The 22,413-nt window shown below is 46.3% G+C and overlaps 1 protein-coding gene across 5 annotated transcripts in view; it reads left to right on the top strand.

Moving 5' to 3' along the window:
* Positions 1-22,413, top strand: part of TP63 (tumor protein p63) — an 87,348-nt gene that overhangs the window by 43,016 nt on the left and 21,919 nt on the right. For all 5 annotated transcript variants that reach the window (XM_055817440.1, XM_055817441.1, XM_027787333.2 and 2 more), the window contains exon 3: positions 21,036-21,222. In XM_055817440.1, the coding sequence (XP_055673415.1) occupies positions 21,036-21,222 (187 nt within the window). The remainder of the gene's footprint in view (positions 1-21,035; positions 21,223-22,413) is intronic.

Here is a 22,413-nt window from a genome sequence, read left to right as displayed (position 1 = left end):
GTGTGGTGCTCTGTATGCTGAGGGTTCAGCTCCAGTGCTTGGCAGATCATACGCTGTGAAGAAATTCCTACTTTGTTTAAAAAAGTAGTGTGCTGGGTAGGGATGGCTTCTGTATAGACAGAGCATGAACTTTATTATGCAATGGAAATCTTTTCATGAGGTTTTACTATGTGCAGGTGTGTCAGATTTGATATTGTAAACACGGTAGGATAGTTACCCAAATAAGAGCTTAGATCCTCTTGCAAACATAACCGAGTATTGATACAAACTTTATCATTTCCAGTTGTTAAAGATAACACTTAAACATCGGAGCAAAACTCGGTGGAGCCACTGGAGGAGAGTGCTACTTCTCCCTGTATTTTAGAAGAGCGTTTTCTTTGAGGAGAGCAAAATATTACTTGTCTGATAAAAAGGAGTGGTTTACTATCTGCTGATATATGTTACCTGCTGAAATTAATCTAAATTCAGCTTTACAGAAAGCTGAAAACTGCAGGAAAGCAGCACTCGAGGCTGACCTGTATTTCCTGAACAAATGAGGTGGGACTTGGGTTTAAACTTTGTGGCTCTGCTGTTTTCCCCATTGGCCACGATGGCTGTACTGCCTTGGGGCTCTCCCCCCTGCCTGCTGTGTGCCCCGGGGTGCCCCACGCTCCCCTCCTGGGCAGAGAAGCCGTGCCGCCCGCAGATGCCGTGCTTAGGGAGCAGCATGGACGAGCAGCAGATTTGGCTCGAGCCCAGCCTGAGAGCTGCTCCTGCTCTGTGATTTAGATGTAATCAGGGTGATGTTGTGCAAGTCATCCCTCTGCCTCTGTTCCCTTCTCTTCCCCCTTTCCACATACCCATCCTCAACTTTGGGACTGTGTCACCATGATGCTGTGTTGTAAAGCGCTTAGACCCCTGATGCGAAATGCCCGGGGGGGACAGCGGGGGACTGCTGCTTGCTGTGTGTCTGGTATCACTAGACTTAGCTTTCAAGCCTCTTATTTTGACTTGTTTACAGGACATCAGCCTTTTTACAAACTAAATATTGAAGGAACCAAAGCATATCTCCAGGCTAAAGCTTGAAACTACCTGGGTGTTAGTTGGCTTATTGCTTCCCCTGCTTGAGATCTCCAGCTTTACCAGCATCAGGCCTGCCAGGTGTGAAAATTACTGCTGCAGAGGCCATTTGAGGGCTACAGCACGAGGGAAAGCCTCTTCCTGTTATGTAGCCAGAGCATGATGCTATAGCAGCACTGCTGTGTTAGCTGTGGTGCAGAGCCTTGGCAAACTCACCCTGCCACTTGTCAGGGCTTATTAGTTCATCCACGTGAGCCATGGCTGGGAGCTGACTTGCTCCTGACCTTGCAATGGAACCAGAGAGAGCCCAGGTTTGCAATGAAACCTGCACCCACAGTTCCTTGGACACGGTTTAAAATGTGGGGCTGGAGGGGGTGCCCACAGGGAAGGGACAGGAGCAGTGCTGCTGGCCTCGGTGCCCAGCCTGGAGGGTGTTTGCAGGGCAGGCAGCCCACCTGCTCCGCTTGCATTTGAGTGTCAGCATCACCATGGGTGGGAGAGAAAGTCTTCCTGTGAGATGTTTGTCAGGTGGCTGAGCACTGAATGACACCTGTTCATTAATCAGCGAGGTGGTGGCTGGTTTTCTGATGAGTTCCTTGTCTCCTGTCTCTTTGGCTGCAGACCGCTCATATTACTCATTCTTAGTCACTTTTTTTTTTTTTTATTTGACCCATCCTTGGTTGTGTTCTTGTAGGCGTATGCGGAAAGGGGACTCCAACAAAAAACAGTCTGTGCATTTCTAGATATCCTACTAAAATTTCATACAGTACTGGCAGTCACAAAGCAAGAGACCCCTAGGAAAAGCTTCAGAAGAGTCCCAATTTAGTTCTGTAAGATTTAACAAAGACAAAGCATGTGGACCACTTGTTTTGCCATACAGTTTCTATACAGAATTAATGAATTTGGCCTTTATTTGGCATCCCCTTTGTGTGTGACTTCTCTGATGAGTCATTTTTGCCTGCCTTTGTCAAGCCTCTCCAAAAAGCTACAGAGGTTGGAGTCTTTCTGGGTTTGTTTTTTGGCAGACTGATCCATGCAAGATAAAGATGGGGAGAACTGGGTTGCACTGGTGCGGCTGGTGTTCAGAGGGAGCACCACAGCACGGTCCCTGGCCGGCAGGAAGAGCAGCTCTGTGGGCAAACCAGGTTCCAGGTTGAATTTGTAGGGACACACGCTGCAAGAAAACAGTTTCCATGCTGCACATCTGACTTCATGAGCACAAAAACGCTCTGACGCTGTTAGTCACCCTGCTGATCGCAATCTGTTTAATGGGGCTGTTTTGTTTCAGTACACTGATATTCTGATGCATGTTTTGCAGCTTATTTCAGGGAAGCTTCCTAAACGCAGAACTCGCAGGGTCTTTCTCTTAAGTGGGGTGGCTTGGTAGCATTCTAAAGGTTGATAATGCACATGGCCAAGATTGACTCTGTTGGTTATGGATTGGGAATGATCACTTCCCTCTCCACCACGCAGGTCTGAGCTGTTGCCAACTGTCCCCTTGCCTCTGAAACTTGAACTCCTGGGGTGCACCTTACCCTGGACCCCCCAGATCATGCAGAGTCCACAGTATGACCCCAGCATAACCTGCTCACTGGGGAAGTCAGCATTTCTCTACTCCAGGAGAAGCAGGGCTGAGCACGCAAGCAGGCGCTGCCTGCCAGGGAGTGGTGCAGGATGGTCAGGTATTCCTGTGTGCTGGGGGCTCTCCAACTCTCTGCAGCGTGCTGCCTTCAGCCTGCCTGGCATGGCTCAGCAAGGGTGTAACAGTTCACTCAGCTTTTTTTGCTTTTTTTTTTCTTTCTTCTTTTTCCACTGGCCATACCAATCTGATTACACCTTCCAGGGATCATCTACCCCTAAAGCTTAATTAAGAGGCTCTTGTCTGACTCGTCACTGACTCACCTGCCACTGTATGAGCTCATGTCTGACTTGTCCTAGGAAGATAGTGAAATATGTCAGGCTTCTCTGAAATATATCAGGTTTTTGTTTTATTGCACCCCTGACATTGCTGTTGGCTGCTGCAGAGGTGAACAGAAAGATGACTGCCCCAACTTTGTTACATTTATCTAAACTTAGTCGCTTGCCTCTTTGTGCCTTGAAAAACCAGATGGGGTTTTGCTTGCACAGCTGTAGGTATGTTAGAGTTAATAAAAAAAAAATATTAAAAATTAAATAACCTTTGAGTTTTGGCTTCAGGCAAAGTAGGTGAAATGATGTGTTTTGGAGATGAATGCTCTTGCAGGAGACAAGATGTAGCTTGCAGGAGAACATCTGCAACCAATCCATTCTGTATGAGATGGGGCCAAGACTTGTTTGTATCTCAGTACCTGTTCAAACATGTTTTAGCACAGCAAAAAGAGGTTTTGAATGCATTGAGGAAGGGTGGGTAAGAAGGGAAAGAGACATCAAGCTGAATGTTTGCTTAATAGCTTTGATTTCTTCATTAAACTTTTAAGCACTTTAATGATTTGATTAGCTGTTTTCAGAGCACTGTAGAATCCCCCCTTTTTTTCTTTCTTTCTTAAAAGAAAAGAGGAAAAAACACTACTCATCTTAGTGCTGCAAAATGAGCTTGCTTTCTGGCCTGGAGCAAATCTGGTAAGCGTTCGCTACCTTTGTGTACCCACCCTGAGGACTGTCGGTGGAAGGATGTTCTTTAATACATCGATCAAAGAGTGTGCAGAGATCCAGTTACCAGGCTGACTGCCTGGACACCAGAATACAGCTTCCCAGTCAAGTGCTCCTTGCCAGCTACTCCCATCCTCTTTGTTCTGTAAGAGCCGAATGTGGAATGAACATCTACCAACTGCAGTTTGCAGAGCTCGTTTGCCTGCCTTTAATTGTACCTTGAAATGCCTCTTTCTCTAGGCCTGTGGCAGTGTAGAACAGTTATATGACTCAGGAGCAGCTGAAGTGGTGAGGCTGGTAATAGAGGTTCTCATATCATCACACTGATGGGTTCTCATTATCATACTGAGATTTGCAGTTTTATTTATTATTTTTTAAGCTGACCCCCGAGATGCACGTGCAGCTATATTTCTGGTTTGCACATAAAATTAATGTGAGTTTTGAATGTGCAAACTGTGTGACTAGAATCTATTACCGGTGGAGTATAGCTACTGTTGCTCAGATCTTTGTTTTCCTTGTCTTGTGGGCTAGATTCCTTTCTGGAAAGCTGGGGGTAACTAATTTGGGCTGAATAAGGTGAAGAATGTGAACACACTGCCTCTAAAATCCTACCAGAGGAAAGGGGCGTGCATTCAAAGTGCTTTGTTCTACATAGATGGAGTTGTAATACTACTTGGGTAGTATTTTGCCAGTGCTTAAGATCAGCAGGCTATAATTTTTTTTTTCTTGGGTTTGTTTTTTTCTTTTTTTCTCCCTTTGCCACGCACCAGATTCTGCTGTGACTTTACCAAAAGTGCTTGCCGAAGTGAGGCAGCCCTGGTCATGTGCTAACATTCTTCAAGGCCCCAACACACAAGTGAATTATGGAAGTGCAAGATGCAGAAATGCCTGTCCTCTGCCTTTGATGTAGACAGGGCTCTTCCATTGCGCACTTGCTCATCAGAGTGAGGTTACTCTTCTTACTCTTGTGTTTTTATGCATTTGTCAAGTCCCTAGTGACTGTGTTCCCTGGCCAGCTACCAGGAAGGCCTCCTACAGCTTGTCCGTTCTCAGCAGGTAGACACCCATGCTAGGGATAGCCTTAGGCTCCATGCCATGCTGCATGGACTCGTCATGCTGTGCCTAGAAAGAGAGCTGCTGTGTCTGTGTGGTGCTGCAGAAATGGGTCAGGTTCATTACCTCTGGCACGTTGCAACTTGAGTGTGACATTCTGGGGGCTCTGCCGAGATGACTTGGCCATGGCTGAACTCCTCCTGCCTGTCACACACTGAGTTAGCATGTGGCAAGCCAGCAGTCCCCGCAGCTGCACTATGGGCATGCCTTTAGCAGGCATTGAGCAAGAACACTGGTTGCTTTTGTCTTGCCCTGCAGGAGGCATCCTGACCTAGAGAGGTAGTCAGAGCTGTGTTCAGGTGCAGGTTGTACCTCACTCCCTCTGCTTAGGGCTTTCAGTCAAGAGGGCTTTAGGTGGCTCTCTCATCCTTCCTTGAGTTTGCTCTGCTGGACTGCATGAAAAGCCTGATGCGTAATTCAAGCTACCCGAATGGATGTCTGTCCCGATGCGCTGGTGACTCATGCAGTCTTTCTTTTCTGCCTTCAGAGCTGGGTTGCTGTGAAGTTCTTGAGCAATAGCAGAGCTCATCTCTGGAGAAATCTTTTTTTTTGGAGAGAGCTTCCAGAATGGTTGGCTATTCAGGGGTTTGTTTCCTTGTTTTAGAGTTCCCATCCCAAAATCATTGAGGAAGGTGGCCAGAGCCACATGGTGGGAATGACACTCTCTTCCTCAAGTGCTGGCTTAACTTTCAGGTTTTATGTCTCTCCTGTACAAACTTTGCCTTGTCCCCAAATCCCTCCAGCCACTCTGGTACCACACATCTAAACCTCTTCTCACTCTTTCTCTGAATTTTGTGATGTAATTAAGCCTCTCAGCCCACTACTGCAATGTGAAAATGGGTCCCTCTTGCAAGGACTTTTCAGGACCTTGCTCTTTGGAGAGGCAGCACATGGAGAAGCATACATCAGCCTGTGTGGGAATGGGGGGGGGGGGGGGGGAGGGCGGCAGTGTTTTGTTTTGTTTTTTCCCCTTGGCTATATGAGCAGCTAAAACCTGTAACCTACAGGAGTTGGAAGCTCCATGCAGAAAATTAGCTTAGGTTGGTGGAAGAGTTGAGATCACATTTTTCTTGGCTAATTAAAGGATTAAAGGTGCAGAGATTTAGAGTGAACTGTCAGTGTGCTACAGAAGAGAGCCTTTGATGGTTGAATCCAACTTGAGATTAAACAAATTGCATTTAAATAAGAAATATGTGGCAACAGTTACAGTCTAGCTAGGCCTCTATCGTTTGCTGTCCTCCAGGACCAGGTAGCTGGTGTGTTGTGACAAGGGTTTCTTCTCCCTCACCAGTTTGCTTCTTCCAAAGTGCCTCCCTCTGGGTTGTGTCAATCTGTTGCCTCCATGCTTTGTAAAACCCAGTTTATTTCTTCTCACCTGGTGTTTTGTGCAAAGGAGCCTTGCGAGCCACCTTAAATAATAATGATCTTGCTGTCCATCATAGCAGTAGCATGGTTGTATCCTTGTAGTGTGTTTTGTCATATCTCTGATCCTATTTAGAGGGGGGGTTGCATCCTGGCACTTTGCTGTCTGCAACTGGAGAGATGAATACTTGTTTTCCTATGGGGCCTTTTCTGTTATTCAGTTGTGATGCTGGTCAATGGAAAGAGGTTTTTGGGGTTATACTGATAGTTTAATGGTGTCTTTCTCTGCATAGTGGTGGCTGATAAAATTCTGGAGGGGTAGTTAGCTTCTGCAGTTTTGAAGTCCTTGCTTTCTTTGGTGCCAGCTGATTGTCTTCAATAGGCTACGCTTGCAAATGGCTTACCAGCGTTAGTCCCAGCCCTCTCTCTGTCTTCTCATTTTGGATAGCGTTTGATTCAGAGCTGCTAAGGGGCTGGTTTTAAGTCTTACCTTTGATAGCACTTGCAGTGGTGCAAGCTTATGAGACTCGTGGTAGCTGTCTCGGGATGAAGCTTGCTTGTTGCAAGGGCAGGAATTCACCTGCAGAGCATCGCACAGGGTAACAGCACATTCTGTCCATAGAGGTTTTGCGCCTTTCTCTGATGCATCGTGTATGAGCTGTAAGGAAAACGGGAGTGCCGGACAGTGTGAGCCAATAACTTCTGATGTTGCAACGCTGTCTTGTTTTGATCCTTTTTGTTGTATTTCTTTTTAGGGAGAAAGGAGCTTGCCTTTAATTACCTCCTATCTATATGAGGGGGTGGGTGGGTGTTGTCTTTGCCTTTTTTGTTGGGAAGATGGAGGAAATCGCAAACTTGCAACTAGTGAAAAATCTGCAGGGATTCCATAATTGCTCAGAAACATGGCATTACTTACTAATTGGGTGTGGTTAGTTAGGAAATCTGACTTTAAAATTATGTTTCCCAGGGAACTATTCCTGTTCTCATTGTTATTCAGTAACAAAGACTGCTTTTTGTTTGGGAAAGCAGTCTTGCTTTGAATGGGGTAGGTCTTCTCACAAAGCATCCATGGCTTGGGGTCTTCAGAAGTTGCAGTTTGCAAATGGAGCAGTACAGAGGTAGGAGGTCTGCAGGGACAAAGAGCTGTTTGGTGTTTTTCTTGGAAAGCCATCTTCAAATTGTGGTCATGAGGATTTGCATCTAAATCCACATTCGTTCCTGTTAAGTTTCCAGTTAGGTCATGCAGATGACATTATTACCTTTCATTTACACAGTGAAATAAATTGCTGGGTATTGAGAGATTTGCTGTAATCTGTTTCCAATAATTTATAGATCTGTAACTATGTCATAGAGCATTTGGACAATTATTCCTGATGAGTTTACCTAGCAGGCTTCTAGATTTGTGTGTAAAGTGCATCCAGGTCTATGCAAGCTTGCTTTATGCACTTGCACATTCTTGCTGAGATTATCAAGCAACGAGATATTGGCTAAATCAGGTGTGAACTATGCTGTGTTCAAGCCTTCCATTTCTCATGTGACGTATTACTGCACATCTTCCTTTGGCCTGCATACCAACTGGGATGTAGTTTTTCATTCTTCTCTTGGAGGGCAGGAGATGCAAAACTGAAGATTTTGATTTCTTTAAGAGGGATAGGAAGGACTGCTGCTAACATTCCCCATTGCAAGCCCTTTCTAAATCCTGCCCTGCAGAATGGCTGTCTTCCCTTAGCTGCTGCAGTTGCATAGCTTCGGGGCTGCTGGAGAGCATAACGAAAAGCTGGAGGAATACCCCTAGCCTGGGATGGGCTTGTTGCACTTCCTAGCAAAGAAGATGCCACAGGATTGACTTCGCTATCTGCCTGGGGGTGAGGTGCTGCGTTCTGGACTTGGGGATGTCTCAGTGGCCTGATGGCTGCAGCAGCAATGCTGCTGCATTCCTCAGTGTAGTTCTTGACAAGCTGTTTCCCACGGTATGTAGGAAAATCAAGGTCTCTGTTCAGTAAGGCGCTTGAGTGAGTGCATAACCTCTAGCACGTGAATATTCCCTGTGAAATCTATTGGTTCTGTTGGAGTCAGCAAGGCTGCTCCCATCCTTAAAGGTAGGCATCTGCTTAAACACCTTGCTGAATCATGTCTTGACTTTGAAAGTAGGCTCAGGAGAAACCACATGAGTTGACTCAAGGACTGTGCTTAGCTAAGTCATTGAGGATGGAAGGAGAGCGCTGAGAAAGGGGAAGATCTGGGTAAAATACAGATCCAAGAACCTTGCAAATGCTGGTAATAGCTAGTGATGATGTTCTTGTCTGACTTTCTTGCTATTCATCCCCAAAGCTTAATTGTATGAATAAAAGGTTTAAAGGTTTGACTTAGTCACCATTCATCCTAAGTATGCTGGAGCTGCTGTCATGCTTTATTGATCTAGCTTAGCGCTGAGTTACTACATCTTTATGTCCTCAGTAAAACTACTACTTGCTCAGTTAGGTGTGATTTTTGTCTTTCCTAATCCTTACGTTCTCTCTGTGACTCAGAACTAGAGAATGGCCTCGTTAGGTCAGTAAATCCAGAAGACAGAGGGACTTTTATAGAAATGGTTTGGTCCTTTAGGAGTAGGAGAGGGCCTTTATCAGGTGGTCTTCATACAGAGGAAGAATATTTGCCCGTGGGTTAGTTTGTTGCCTCACTTGGCATCCTGGCCAGAAGAGCTTTGCTGGCTTTTCACTTTAATTATCAATGAAATGCTCTGCAAGCAGGGGAACAATATTTGCATAGATGTAATTCTGGAAATTGAGCGTAATGTGATCAGGAAATGGGACAGGCCCTGGCTGTTATCATGGAAGAGACTTGCTGGTACCTGCACTTTGTTTCAAATGTAATAAGATCTGACTCAGGAAAGTTTCCTGGATGTTAATAGAGAAAACTCAGTGCCCTTTTGGCAAGGGACTGGTGCTCACCTTCTGCACAGGAACAAAAGAGATTTTTTGCAGATTCAGAAATCTGTTCTGAAAGGGCTGCTCACAGTATGCTGAAGATTTAGAGGGAAATGGTCTCCCTCAGAGCAGAAAGGCAGGGGCGTGTGTGTGTGTGTGTTCAGGACTTTCTTTTTCTGAGATAGAAGCCAAGGAACAAGGCACTTGTGTGCACTGCCAGTGAAATCTCAGCGGGAAGACATGATGCTACTTGCAAGGTATGCACAAGACAAGACCAGAGGCGCCGCAATGCTTGATTACTGTCAAGGGCTCAGTTGGAACTTGCCTTTGCTCTTTGGCCTGCAGCATTTATGTAGAAATTGGGGACGCTGCTGCTTGCTTCCAAAGCTTTGCCTTGATGGGTCCTGCCCACATCTTAGGTGGAGAGGAAGGAGGGGGGGGGGGCTTAGAGCCTATGAAGTAAACAGGAAAATTACTCACCTTAATGATGCATTTCACTGGCACTGCCGCTTTGAGAGCCTGTCAGATTTAATACTTTCTGTCTTTCCTTCCATCGCCTCCCATAGGTGCGATTATTACTTTATTAGAAGGATGAAGTGGAGAGGTATCTGTACTTCCCCTCAGGTGGAACAAACGGAGAGGGGGGAAGGAAGGCAAGTAGGAGAGAAAGGGGGTTGCCTTTCTCCATTGGAGCCATTCAGTCTTTGTTGAGAGCACACATATGGAAGAGTGCTCACTGACTGACTTGGCTGGTGGCCCCTGGTTCTGTTGCAGCACTCTGGTTCAGAGCTGAGATCCTTGGACTCCCAGTTAGCTACCAGCCCTGCTCCGTGGGGTCCAGTGGCTGGTTCTCTGCTCGGGAGACAGCCAGGGACCATTCCTGCACTTAGTCACAGCATGGCATTGAAGTAGGCTTGCCCAGCCAAGAAAACACCCACACAGTCATCAACCTGCTCAAGCTGCTTAGTCGGCTGTAGAGGCAGAGGTGTCCTGCCCTCTGCTCAGGAAAGACCTAATGTGTTTTGCCTGTGGATTTCAGTATAGGTAATCACCCCCTGTGAAACATGGGGTTTGTCTCAAAGGTTTTTGTGTTTTCTGTGCTTGTCTGGGCTGTGGTGTCACAGAGCTCTTGCACTGGCTGTGTCTGACCTGTCTCTTTGGATGGAAACTTTGGATGAAGAGCTACGGAGGGCTACTGTGGGAGAGCCCTGAGCTGTCACATGCAGAAATGCAGGATCTTGGAGGTGTGTTGCACTATCTGAGGAGGCAGGAGTGTTCATCCAGACCTGCCAGCTTTCCCTCTGGAAGAATGTTGCTGAAAACTGCCCCCTCTGAAATAAATCTGGCATCCCTCGCTTGCACTGAACTACACTATGTGGAGATGTCCTGCAGCTTGTGTCAGTAACGCACTTGCCAGCAGGAGGGCTGTTGTGGGGCCATCTGGAATGGGTAGGGAAGCTGATCCTCCATGTGGGTTGTGGGAGGAATGGAAGAGGAATCTCTTAGGGTCATTTGCACGAGGCTTAGCAGGTAACAGAAGTCCAACTATGTCTTCAGTAACACTTTAGGAAGGCAAGGAAAAAGTACAAATCATCCCTACGTGAATTTCATCAGGGGTTATTTGTCCTCTAAGTAGAGTCCATTGATTCTAAACCCTAAGTCAATAAAGAGTGAACAGGGAAGAAAATGTGTCTGGGCAAAGGAATTACGTATGAGAGGTCAGAAGATGTTGCAGCACAAACAAACCAGCAGGCTGCAACAAGGCTTTACTGTTGGTCAGATTCTACTGTCTGTGCTGTATCTCCTTCCTCCAGAGGTCAGACCACACTGCTCCCCCCCCATCCAACCCCCTCTCCCACCATCCTCGGGGCTATTTAACCACTTAGTGGGAACGAGCTACAGCTGCACATCGTCCATGTCAATCAACCCACTGCCTCTGAGGCAAGGCCACAGCTGCACGTTATCAATGCTAATCAACCCACTGCCTTCATTCCTCTACAATAAGACATTAAACTTGGTTTTAGCTTTGAATTGCTGGAGTTTTCTCTCCTTTAGCCACCTATCAGTATAAGAGTGTGTAAAGGCAACCAGCTTGCATCTCCTCTGAACCTGTCAGTGACCCAGCTAGGAAGATGTGCCCATATTTGACACTCAAACTCTTACCCTTGCAATATACTGACCCTGTAGCATTTTACAAGTAGGTCAGCCCTTTGACATGAGCCAGAATTGTAGTGGAACCATGTCACCATCTAGCAAAGTGTCCTGCTTTCTAGGGTGTTGAATAGCTGGTGCAGTCTGTAGCAGAGTGCCCGATACCTCTGGGCATGATTCTGCCCCTAAATCACAGTCTTGGGATGTTGCTGATTGAAAAGACTATGTTGCCAGAACAACTTCATTGTATGGTGGCTTGTTTTTTTTCATTTTGTTTTGGGTTGGGTTTTTTTGTTTCATTTTTTTGTGCGTGTTTTTTGTTTGTTTGTTTCTGTTTTTAAATGTGTTCTCTTGTCCACCATGGCTTCCCCTCTGCCGTAGCAGATACTATACTAATGACTCATTTACTTCCCTCTGAGATATTTATGAAAACCCCTGATTTGCAGATGAGGGAACTAAAAAGAGTTTTGGAGTTAGGTCTTACACTTGGCATTACCTTGTACCGTGCTTCATCCTGTTGATCTTCAGCTGGTGTGGAGCTATCTGAACCTGTGACTATATCCTGCATTGCTGAGGATCCAAAGCCTATGTCTACTCTGTAGGGGGCTGCAAGGCTTGACCTGCTTGTCTGGGACTCTTACAAATGACTCATGTTGATGAAACCAGGTTAGATTCGGTGGGAGCAGGCTTATTTTGGAGAGCTTTAGGATTTTGTTTTGCTTTTGGCTGTTTGCTTTTTATAATTGAGCATGCACAGGAACAATCAGTAGTGACAACCTTTATGTGCTGCTTTGGTTCTTCCCTCCTTATGGCCGAGTTAATCACCCTTTGACTTCCAGCAGGGGACAAAAGTGACTGGAACATGCATTAAAAGCTGGCATCTGATTATTCCAGGCAATGTTTCCTCTGGCTGGTTAGAGTTCTTGGAGTTTGACTGGTAGGATGAAGCATGCTGGAACATGCGGACTTGAAACAAGTGAGATCTGGGAGGCTAACAGGAAACAAACAACAGCCTTCCTCTTTGGCTGAACCCAAGACAGATGATTGTAAGAAGGTTTAATCCCCCACGCCAAGCTAGGAGGAGGTTTGAAATGGCCAGCCTGGGCTTTACTTAAAGCAGTGCATGAACAGAACAGGTTCTGGTGCTCAGTATCTGAGGCTGAGGCACATGAGTCAGAATCAGTATGGTGGTGGGGTGGGTTTGCTCTCGGGAGCCTGAATATGTTCTTTCCAGTTCATTTTTGGAGTCCTTTACAAGAAAATCTTCACTTGCTTTAAAATACAAATTGAATCAGACCACCTTAGGTCTAGGTTTGGCTTCATAAATGCCCTTATGCAGAGGCATACCGACTTAGGCAGGAGGTGGTTAAAGCACTGCCAGAAGTTAAGCATGTACTGAAGTTTTCTTGCTAAATCAAGGCTTTTTACCTGCAGCTTTGGGGTATACATTCTGGTGTAATGAGTACAATTGCTTGGAAGGACTATTGCTGGTTATGTCACTGTCACAGTTTCTAGCTGGTGTGACACTTGGTGTCATACTAATCAACTTAGTTTCATGTAAGCAAACACGTGGTCATATATATACTGTACACTCGCTTGGATTACCTGCAAGCAGGTGTGTGTATCTTGTATAGGTGCAAATACTTGTAACTTCAGTGTAGCACTTTGTTTGCAGTGGGTTCCCGTCCTGCTAGGAGGGTGTGAAGCAGCCAGGTGTCTCAGGATAGTGGAGCTCTGAGAGGAGGGAAGAAATGCAATGGAGTCATTCATGGACCACCTTCTGCATTCACTGTAATGATAAGAAATCTTGCTGTCAAGTTTTATTGGTTTACCAATTAACATTCAGTAATTGAAGGGCATGTTTTTCAAATCCAATTTTAACTAATTTTTTAACCTAACTTTTTTTGCTCCTCACTATTCTGCCAAATTTTAACACTTCATAGCCTTTAAGTGAGATTGGGTAATGTGAGAGTGGGCTTCTTGCAGTGTATGTTTCTTAGTGTTGCATCTTCTTTGGTAATTAAACAGGTTGCTTATGTTGTGCATTTGTAATACAGGAGTCACTGGGAGAATTAGGTATCAGTTTGAGAGGCTAAGAGTTGAACAGTATAAACAGAGCCTGTGCCCAGCCCTTACAGACAAAAATCAAACCAAAACCAGCACACAAAAAAACCCCCACCAAAACAAAAAAAAACCCTACCACCCAGACCCCAGTGCTTTAAGCGTAACAATGCAGCATGTGGCCCCATGCATGGGAAGATTTATTTGTGAAATTATCCTAAAGAAAAGTCCTTTGAGGAAGAAAATACCACACAGTGTTTTACTGGTGACCTGTAAATTGGCAATGCAGAGCCTATGAAAATAGCATCACAGGGACATGCGGGAGACACTGATCCGATCAGTGAAATCAGCACAGCATCTGGAGCCCGGTACAGTTTCAAAGTCCGTGTGCTTTGGCCAGTTCTGTTGCATCAGAGGGAACCGTGCTGCAGGCAGGATAATTCTCAGGTGTTTTGTGCATTTGTATAAAATTGTGTTTGCAAGAAGGTATCTGAGAGTGTACCTCAGGCTTTGGGGAATAACATAAAATAAAATGCTTCCTGTGGAAGCTACTCCATTCACTGAAAATGTCCATGTTTTGTAACGTGGGATCTCACCATCAGTGCGCGCTTACTGCGACCCACGGGGGAAGGTGTTGTTAAGCATTGGCTCAGCTTTGGCTTTTCAGCACATTTTCTATTATTTCATACCTCCACCTCACTTGCAAAATTTCTAGTGCAAAGTAGTCTGTCAGAAATGCAAATTACTAGACATTTTTAGCATCCGAAGCTTATTTGGTACTGCTGAAGTTTCACTTTAGAAACTGGATATGATACACAAGTAGAGTGTGAGCTGGGTATGCAAGGTAAGGTCATTTGACTGCAGGAGACTTACTATTTTAGTTTTAAAAGAAGTTATTTCAAAAAGATTTTTAAAAAAATAGAACAGCAAAGGAAGAGAACTAGCAAAATAAAATAGTGAAGCCTTGCTTCACAGCCGTCAGTTTGTATCAGAAAACATATGTAAAATATTTCCCAGCTTGCCTCTGAAGTTTTCCATCAGTTTTGGGTTGGTTGGGGTTTTTTTCCTCTTGAAACAGGATACTTTTCAATTAATTTTTTATTTGTTGTTCGTTTAAAGTGTTTTCAAGCCAAACCTCGAGGTCTTCATTTGTTGATGAAATAGTTCTGTAGATATGAAACTGCAATGTAAAAGCCCTTGAATGTAAAGTTTTCTAATTTACAACTGTTTCACAGTGCAAAGGTAATATGCGAAAACATCAGTGTTATTTCTGTTATCATTATGACTTTGCTGGCAGTGTTAGGTAGGAGTATTCCTAAAGCAGATAGTACATCCTGATCAAGGTAATTTTGAATTAAAATCTCTGGGGAGCCTCAAGGGAGGTGCTGAAGTATTGTCACATGAATGAATGATCTCATTTTCCTAAAGATGGGAGAACCCAGCAGATGCTCCAGATGCAATGATTTGGGGATTTTCAGGGGGGTGTCCTACAGCATGACCACTTGTGCCTGTCCCTGTGCAGACTTTTTGGCCTGCTTCAGCGCCGCCCTCCGAGATGGGGTGCGTGGCTGGGTGTTTGCAGGGCGGTGGTAGGGGGCTGGCCGGGGGTGCAGCGTGGAGGAAATCGCAGGGGGTTCTACGTGGAGGGGGGGAGCACGGAGCCGGCGCTCTGTGCCGCGGTGAGTAGGTGGCTGAGCACGCAGCTCCGCATCTGCCCGGGGGGGGGGGGGGGGGGGAAGCGGCTTCTGTCCGCGCATCGTGCGACAGCGCGGCCGAGCGCAAGCATCCCCTGCCACCGGCTTGTGGGCAGCGCTGCTTTCCCCGGGTCCCTGCCCCTGGGCTGAGCCGGGGGGCGGCGGGCAGGGGGCAGCCCACCCCACGGCCCGCACGGAGGGGACCGGGCGCGCCAGGCACCGTCCCGCTGAATCCTTGCCCGCGGGCTACGTTTCTCCCTTCCCCTCCCTGCCACCCCTCCTCTTCCCCGTTTACCTAAGCAGCTCAACGCACGTATAGGTATTCGTTTATTAATTTTTTTCCCCCACTACGGTTTCCGAGGCCGGCACCAGCGGCGGGCGGGGGGGTGCCGCCTGCCCCGGGGCTGCGCCCACACGCTCCGACACGCTTCTCCCCTCGCTCCTGCGGTTGCGGCGGCGCTGCCCGTCCCCACGCCCCTGCGCCGTCCCCTGCGCGCTGCCGGCCGGGGGACGCGGGGCCCACCTGCCTGATGTCAACATCTCGGAGGGTGAGGCCGGGGAGGAATGTGCCGCTCCCAGCCCGGCACAGGTAATTAATCCCTGCGACTGACAGGTGGCAACAGGCGGCCTTTGGCTGCGGCTCCCGGGGAGAAGCGCTGGGAGGAAGGGTTTTAATGGCTCATCGGCACCCTGCGTGCGGGGCGCGGGGAGGGGCAGAGGGGCTCAAGGGGAACGTGAACTTTAAGTCCCTGCAAAGGCAGACGCCCTTGCATGAATCGCTGCCCATCCTCAGGAGGAAAAACAGGGCGATGTGGTTTTTCCTTTGCCCCGGGGTGGAGAAGTTTGGTAGATGTCTGCAAAGCACTGGTGAGGGCTGTGTCAGCATCCCCTCTGCTCCCGTCCTCTCTGGCCGTAGCACAGTGGTTTCTCCTGCAGATGGGTGATGCTCGCAGATGTGTCTCACTGGTGCAGTGGGCTGCGAGTCTGGGGGCTGTCGTCGCCTGTGGTGGATCTGTAGGGCCTGATCTATCGCTGACCTGTCAGTTGTGCCCACGGGTTGAACGTCAGCTACGTCTGCTAGCAGCAAGATTTCTGCTTTTCTCTGGAGCCTGGTGAGACAGAGAACCTCAAACTGGAGCTGCAACATGTCAGCTAGTGAGCAGTGGGGTTAAGGTTACGCTGATTAAAGTTAAATCTAGCAGGAGACATCCATGTCTGCAGCGCTCTGGGAAGAGCTCTTCTTGCACTTCCCTGCTGTGAGCATCCTCTGGGTACACACTAGTTCCGAAAGTGTGTGTGTGCGTATATGCACACACACTCTTATCTGGTGTGTGTCCCCCATGCCCCCAGCAGTTGTGGGATTTTTCTTGAATGAAAATTTAAATCACTGTTCATCAAAGCAGAGACATTTAAGGTACATGCATAAATCTTGATTTTTATTTTTAGTAGGTACCTTCCTTTCCTTCCACTAGCTTTTTTTTTTTTTTTTTTCCCCTCTTAAATGAATAAAGCTTATGCAGGTGATTTTTCTATTTCTTTGTGAGTCTGCTTGTTCTCATCTGTGAATACTTTGGTGCAAGTAAATGTTGCTTTCCTGCTCTGCTAAGCTGTTCTTTTTTTCCCCTTCTTGGAGTTACTTAAGTAGGGGAGAAAGCATAGCAGGCCAACAGCTTTTGAAAATGAATGTAATGTAACTGAGTTGACTAAAACATGACTACTTGAAAGAAATTTGCGAAAGATTTGAAAGACCTGTTGATCTGAGCAGAAGGGGCTCAGGGAGCTGTCATGCTATAAGCCAACCTCTGGGATCACCTTCAAATTGACATCCATCAGCATTCGTAGAGCTCACCAAACCCCGCTCCTTTTAAAGACTTTGGGACCATAATCCCTCAGCTAGATCAGATGGTAAAACAGATATTAGAGGTAGATTTCCAACGTAGTGTTTGGGGGATTTTGCTGTATCGGTATTTTGCAGGGGAATTGAATTCTCAGTGAAAAACCATTGCAGCTTGTATTGCATGGAACACTTATTTCCAGGAGACTTCTGTCCTCTCTAACAAAAATTCTCCATTTGAGAGGTTAAAAAGTGTTTTGTTTTGTCCTTTAAACCCTTTGTTGACACACCTTCCGGAGAAGAGGCTTGCTAAGAAATCAGACAGGTGTTGCCTGATGGTAGCTGGCGTGTGTGTATTGTGATACTGAATTACCAGCCAGGGTGCCAAGAGTGGGTAATACGGTATGTCTGCACAGGCAGGTGGGGAGGGCAGAGCTGCAGGCACTGGAATGTTTTCTTCTTTCCTTTTAAAACGTATTATTAAGCAAAAAGCTAAATTCACTGTTGTACTTAATCTCTTGAAGTCTACTTATGAAGTGCTACATGCAGCACTTGAACCCCGAAGAAAAGTCAGAGCTAAAGCTCTTTCCTCACCCTCTTGAATGGGTAACACGTTGCCAGCTCTACTGTCTTGTTTTAAATAACTTTCTGGTCCATACATCTGGTAGAAGCAGTGTTTGTGCTTCTCGGGCTGTTGGCACAACTTCTGTGCCTGCTGCTAGGTGATTCGTAGTCTTGCTAAATGATAGGCTTGTTGACTGGGCCGAACTCATTTTTGGTTTTTTTTGCTCTTAATTTAGTTTTCTTCCTCAAGCAGGTAACAGAAGCACACTGATTAACAGTCATGCTCTGCATTTCCAGGAATTGCTCACCCTGTGGTCTGACCCCTCATACAGTGGGCGTCTGTCAGTTCCCATAGCAGAATGGTGGGCAGGGGGACTGTGACCCCTGCAAGGTGGGGTCATTTGGGGACCGCTGGGGAGAGGCACCTTGCTTGCAGGCACTCTCTGAACACAGACAGCTCCTTCCTCAGAACTTTTTCCTGAGGCTTATTTGCTTTGAAATCTATATACAATATCCTGTCTTGCTCTGTGGATATAGCTATTATCACTGATCCAGTACCCAGTCACCATGACCTAGTTGTTTGCATCTATTTATGCCAATAGATGGCCGGGCGTCAGGTTACCCATGGTTGCAGCAAAGTTGGCAGGGTGGGAAACTCAAGCCCCTTGCTGTCTGACAGCAGGTACCCCGTGGACAGATTTACACCGGTGTTAAATGACCAGCCGCTCAGTGATTACACGCTCACGGGCGGCTGTGCCTGGGGTAGATGTGAAATCGTGGCTGCGTGCCATGTCCCTGAGCCCTGTGTATTGCCTGTGAGGACTGAACTCCTCTTGCAACTTGACAACAAAAAGGCAGCAGAGCCCTTTTGCCGTCTCATCTGCCTCTGTGCTGAGTGCTGCTGCTTGCCTGCCTGTGCCCTGACCGTGTCCTGAAGCAGAGGTGGGCTCCTGATCACCCTCCTTCTCCAACAAGCCAGGTTCAAGGTGTTGGCTAGTCTCTGGAGCTCTTGAGTCTGCCCTGTGTTTTGGGGACGTTATATTTGTATTTCTTTGTTGGACAGGCTTGTTCATCATAACCCGTTAGCCCGTGGCTGTTTGCTTTCTATGAACTTCAGCTGCAGGTCCAGTGCCTGCCTTGCTGGTTGTAGTCAAAGGCTTCTGGCAGTTGGGGTGCTGAAGGGTGGGTGAGGAGCCGATCCCTTCCTTTGCTGGCAGGAGGGCCATGCTGGTTGACCTGGAGCCTTGGTATTCGTGCTGGTGTCAGGCACCTCTCCTGTTCTTCTGAAAGCAGTGATTTTTTTAATGTTTTCAATATTTTTTTCCTTCTTGTAACCCCATCTTTCTGTCTTTGAAGCTATTACACATAAAATTACAGTCAACACCAACACTTCTGATCCGTGACCACGGGGCGTATATCTCCTTCCATTTGTTCAATTCTCCGAATGCCTGCAGACACCGGACACGTTGGCTTCTGGCGTGTGCTGTGCCCTCTCTGCGCCATTGCGCTTCCATATTTATGCTTTCATTTCAGCCCATCGTCTTTGGGTGCCCAATTTCTTTATGCTTCAATGATGTTAAGGCATCCAAGCAATTAGTTGGCTTTTTGAGATATTTAAGGTTTTCTGTCCTTGAAACCTTCACAATGCTATTAGCAAACCGTTGTGTTGAAGGAAACAATGCTTTCTAAATTTTCTTCCTCTTCACATAGAAGTGATTCTTTTCCTGCCTCTTGAGATGAAAAGACAACATAGTGAGCTCACTCTTACCTTCACTAAGGAATTGCTTTTTAATTAAAAAACAATAAGGAATTTCAGGTTAAAGAGATGTATGATATAAATCACCATCTAGATCTTTCGCAACTTTTTTTTTTTGTAATTGTTTGGCATGTTCCCCGTTTCCGCGGGCTGGGTAAATCCTTTGTGGGTTTAATCTCTAGCCTGCAGGCACATAAAATACATTGCACAACTTGGCCTTTGCATTTTAAAGATGATTTTTCCCCCCCACCTTAGCTTAAATACCTGTAGCATTTTCTCTGCCATGTGGCAGGGTGGCGTTGAGTGAGGAGGGAAGGGACTGGCTTGGCTTATTTTTAATCCCTCTCTCCTCCCAAGTGTCTCTCCCAACTTTGGTTTTTCCTGTGTTAGCAATGTGTATGCTTCAAAATGCAAATAATCCCCAAATATCACTGGCTAATCCTTATGCTGCCACGTCACCCTCCACCCACCCATGCATGTGCCAGCTCTTCCCATCCCAGCGGGGTGGATGGCCATGTTGTGCTCTCGACCAGTATGGACCTGTCTCTGTGCCTTGTTTGAACACTTGGGACTGGGGCGGTATCAGCCACGGCTGCTGGAGACTTTTTTTTTTGAGGAAAACAACCACCTTGGGGCTTTCACTTTTCTTTCTCTGCAAGAACCAAAGAGATGGAAGTGGGGAAATGCCAGTAATTCCTGTGGGTTGCGTGGTTAGAGTTACTGGGAGAGCTCTGCGCTTGTGAATGTCTGAGCACCAGGAGAAAACTGGATGCCTCCGGAGCGGGGTGCTGACAAAAACTGCTGTATTTTAGAACAACCTTGTGCAGCAGAGGAGGCTGGAGAGTCTCCTTCATGGGGGACATCCAGAAAAATAGATTCAGGTTATACTGCACTGAACTACGTAAGAGTTTCCTTGCACCACTCCTGCTAAGCACATGTCCTTATTTTAGTGAGGATTTTTAAACAGAAACCGACACCTTGGTGTTTTGCTGAGGAAAGGTTTCCAGATGGGAATGCTCTTCAGGAAAATGCTTCACCAGTGTTACTGTTTTAGTAGGGAACATCTTAAAAGAGGAGATCTAATATGCTCCAAATTAGCACAGTGAATAAGAGCATCTTGTTCTGCTCCAGGTGTTCATTGCACAGTCACACTCTCCCTTTTTAGAATCAGCTGCTGGGTTGTGCTCTAGGTGTCATCATGGACCTGCTTTTTGGGCTGTTCGGTGCTTCTGACCTTTGATTATTTTTTTTATATATATACTATTTTTTACCTCTATCATGGATGTAACCCTTTGCATTTAGAAGTGTGGAGATTGCTGCAGAGGTGGTCAGCAGAGGTGTGAGATGCTTTTAAAAGATAACTGAAGTGTCAGATTTGGTACAACTCCCAAACAGGTTAGGGTCTTGCTTTCAATTACTGCTCAATTCCGAAGCTCATGCTTTTATTTCATCCCTCTGCAAAGGTAGGAGGGCTTCTTACAAAACAGGATGAAACACTTTACGTGTGTAGCTTCCAGGATTATAGAGTGCTTTGAAAAGAATAGTGTCTGTTTTGTTAGGTGGGTAATATGCACCCCTTGGAAGAGGGGGGGTGTGCCCAGGAGAAATAAAGGCTGTATTTGTTCTTGTAAAAGCAGTACTCTTTATCTAAAGATTTTTGCCTTTGGGAAAGCTAAAATGTAGATTTATACTCTGCTATTTTAAAACAGTAAAGGTCTAGGGGTTTTGCTGCTTGTGTGGAAGTGTGGCTGCTGCGTCAACAAATGCAATGCGCATGCTGGAGCTGGTGCATTCAGTTACATGTGCAAACCCATCTCTATCCTCCTGGCATGCCTCCATTTCTAGCTGAACATCCTGACTCTCTCTTGCTCTTTTTCCCCATCCAGTATTCCACTGAACTGAAAAAGCTGTACTGCCAGATCGCCAAGACATGTCCCATCCAGATTAAAGTGATGACCCCACCACCTCAGGGAGCTGTCATCAGGGCTATGCCAGTCTACAAGAAAGCTGAACATGTCACCGAAGTGGTCAAGCGCTGCCCGAACCACGAGCTGAGCCGGGAGTTCAACGAGGGTAAGGAGGGCAGTGGTTTGCTGGCAGTCCCTCTCTGAAGCTGCCAGGCAGATGGGTGGCCAGTGCAGGGATTTGGTGGCAGCTTCACAGCAAACCTGCTAGAAGCAGACCTCCCTGCAACATCTTGTGCAGCTTTTTATTTCCCATGCTTAGCAGGAAGCTTCATACTATACTTTAACTGTCCCTGTGCAAGCACGTCCTTGGGAAGACAGTACTGAAATAAACTTCACGCCTGCCCAGGCTGGATGGATATGTGTCCCCATGGCAGGCAGTGCCCTGCTGGCAGCATTTCCCCACTCTACTTTTGCTCCTGTGATGCGAAGCAGCTGTTCTTGTGCTCAGGAATGAGCTTCCACGTCGCTGGGACAGGGATCTAGTAACAGGATGCAATATCATCTCCAGTCCTTAATCCGTGCCTCAAAGACGGAGAGGCTGTTTATCTCTAGCAGGATAACACTAAGTGCCAGCATCAGCTGTAGGCAGCCTTCCTGTACATTTAATGCTATCAGTTCAGTATTAATGTTTTAATCTTTTACTTGCTTCTCCTCATGTTAGTGAAGTGGCAGCTGTTTTAGAAATGTCCTGGAGTTTTCTGCAAACTCATGGGCTGGGCTCCATTTTGCCTTGGCCACTTAAGTTCACATAAGTTCACATGAGCATCTGTTTTATTCTACGTGCATTATTTATCTCCTACTGTAAAAAAACCCGATTGGTGTCAGTTATCAGGATGTCTTAGGAGCTGGATCCCTTTGCTGGTTGCAGTGTACCCGGCTAGACAAGCCCAAAAATAAGGAAGGACTCGGAGTGAAGTGAGACAGTTCTTCAGAATAGTTTTTTGTATCAGAAGGTGCTTTTCTGACAGAACTGGATTTTTTTTAGGGTTGTTACCTGGTTCAATAGTGGCATTTTAAGTAACAAAAACCTAAAAGTGTAAGTTCTAGAAAAATAATTATTTCAGAATAAGAAGTACACAATACTTTGAGTGTATTCATAAGAATATGAATATCATATTCATAAGAAATTAACAGTTCAAACACAAAACAAACTCTTGAGATGAATCCATTACAGGCTGCTTTTCTCAGAACTTAGTTGTATGTTCTAGAAACGCTGAAGAAAATTTGCAGGAAGGAAACTATTATTTTTTTTATTAATTATTGGGAAGGGTCCTAGAAACAAAGAAGATATGTTCCG

The sequence above is a fragment of the Falco peregrinus genome, chromosome 12 (assembly GCF_023634155.1).
Source record: "Falco peregrinus isolate bFalPer1 chromosome 12, bFalPer1.pri, whole genome shotgun sequence".
NCBI lineage: Eukaryota > Metazoa > Chordata > Aves > Falconiformes > Falconidae > Falco > Falco peregrinus.
This window is presented reverse-complemented; position numbering and strand designations above follow the sequence as displayed.